Raw genomic sequence first — 1,732 nt, 5'->3', positions numbered from 1 at the left:
GGCTGGGAGCCAGGACTCCTGGGTTCTCCCCCTGGCCCTGGCAGGGGAGTGGGGGCTGGTGGTTAGAGCAGGGTGGGCTGGGAGCCAGGACTCCTGGGTTCTCTTCCCAGCTCTGGGAGGGGAGTGGGGGCTGGTGGTTAGAGCAGGGGGGGGCTGGGAGCCAGGACTCCTGGGTTCTCTTCCCGGCTCTGGGAGGGGAGGGGGGCTGGTGGGTTAGAGCAGGGGTGGTTGGGAGCCAGGACTCCTGGGTTCTCTCCCCAGCTCTGGGAGGGGCGTGGGCGCTGGTGGGTGGGAGCAGGGGCGGCTAGGAGCCAGGACTCCTGGGTTCTAGCTCCATGGGTGGCTGAGACGGCAGCTGGGGGAGGGACATAGCTCTACGCTCTTCCCCCACCCCCCGCCGGCATCTTGTCTCCACGCCACCTGGTGGCAGGAGTGGGATCCGGTTCAAGGTCAGTGGAAGGGGACAGAGGAAATTTCCAGTCCGCTCCTGGCAGAGCTGAGGACTTGGCAGGCACCGAGGGTCAGGAATTGGAGGTGGAGGGGAGTTGGGCTCATTCATCCCTTGAGCCCCCCCACACAAAGCGTGAGGCGGTGCCTCAACCCAGCTGGCTTGAGATTTCCATCACCCCATTCAGCCTGAGCCATGGGCCGTTGGGGCGGGGGGAGGAGATCTGTACTGCCCCCCCCCTTGAGACAAGCTCCTTAAGCCTGTAATTACAGATTGAGGGGGGTGTCCCTGCTCTGAAGGGGAGGAGGGTTTGGATGGCTGCCCCCTCCCTGCCCCAGGAGCGCCCCTCCATCACCCAGCCCTCCCCCCCCCACTCAGGGCCTTGAGAACATGCCCCCTCCCCCCCACAGGCTGCGGGGGGGGGGCTGTCCCTGCTTTGAAGAGGATGCTACACAGGGACACACTGGCAGCTCCAACCTCCCCCCACACACACATTTTCTCCCCCCTCACCCCCGTCCCCATTCATGAAGCCAGGTCCTTGTGTTGAATGGCGGGGGGGCGGGGGCGAAGTAGCAGTGCGCTCCTGCCCCCCTGTGGCAGATCCGGGAATGACAGGGGATAGAAAACGGAATAGGCTCAGAAACCCCCCCGGGGAGGCAGGATGGGGGAGCCAGGGTCCCCCCCCCCTTTGTCTAACAGAGCCCCTCATACGAGGACACCCGTGGGCCAGCCACAGGTGGGGGGGCGGGGAGATGGGCAGGAGAATCGGGGGCCAGAGGCTGAGACAAGATACGTCAGTCCAGACAAGTCAACCTCACGTTTGCCCAACCTGAGGCAGGAGAAGTCAACCCAGGGTTTGACCAACTTGTTCACAAAAAACCCCTCCTGTTTTTGCCCCCCCTGGGGACATCCAATCTACCACTGAGTGACCCGGAAAGGAAACAGGCTTCTCCTCCTATCTCCGCTGCTGCAGATGAAGACCGTGACGTCTGGCCTGGCCTTCGACAGTCAAGGAGAACAACCATCCCCCCGGCCTCTGAGCTGGTCCGATGTCTTCTGCAAATGAACCAGACCCGCTTTGGGGCCTTCCCTCCAAGGGCAGGTTTCCAGGCTCTCTTGAATCCAACCCGCGTTCTTCGTCCCTCCTCGTTTATTCCTTCCACTTTCCGGACCAAAAAGTCATCCCAAGCCCTTCTTGGAAGTTGGGTGTTTTCATGGAATCAGGAGGGATCTAGTCCAACCTCCCGCTCAAAGCAGGACCCACCCCAACTAAATCATCCCAGC

At 62.5% G+C, this 1,732-nt stretch overlaps 1 protein-coding gene across 1 annotated transcript in view; it reads left to right on the top strand.

Moving 5' to 3' along the window:
* ATP1B2 (ATPase Na+/K+ transporting subunit beta 2) overlaps positions 1–1,514 on the top strand; it is a 19,702-nt gene extending 18,188 nt beyond the window's left edge. Inside the window, exon 6 of the mRNA XM_032794537.2 lies at positions 1,422–1,514. Within this exon, the coding sequence (XP_032650428.2) occupies positions 1,422–1,514 (93 nt within the window). The remainder of the gene's footprint in view (positions 1–1,421) is intronic.
* The last annotated feature ends 218 nt before the right edge of the window (positions 1,515–1,732 follow it).

The sequence above is a fragment of the Chelonoidis abingdonii genome, chromosome 11 (assembly GCF_003597395.2).
Source record: "Chelonoidis abingdonii isolate Lonesome George chromosome 11, CheloAbing_2.0, whole genome shotgun sequence".
NCBI classification, from domain to species: Eukaryota; Metazoa; Chordata; order Testudines; family Testudinidae; genus Chelonoidis; species Chelonoidis abingdonii.
This window is presented reverse-complemented; position numbering and strand designations above follow the sequence as displayed.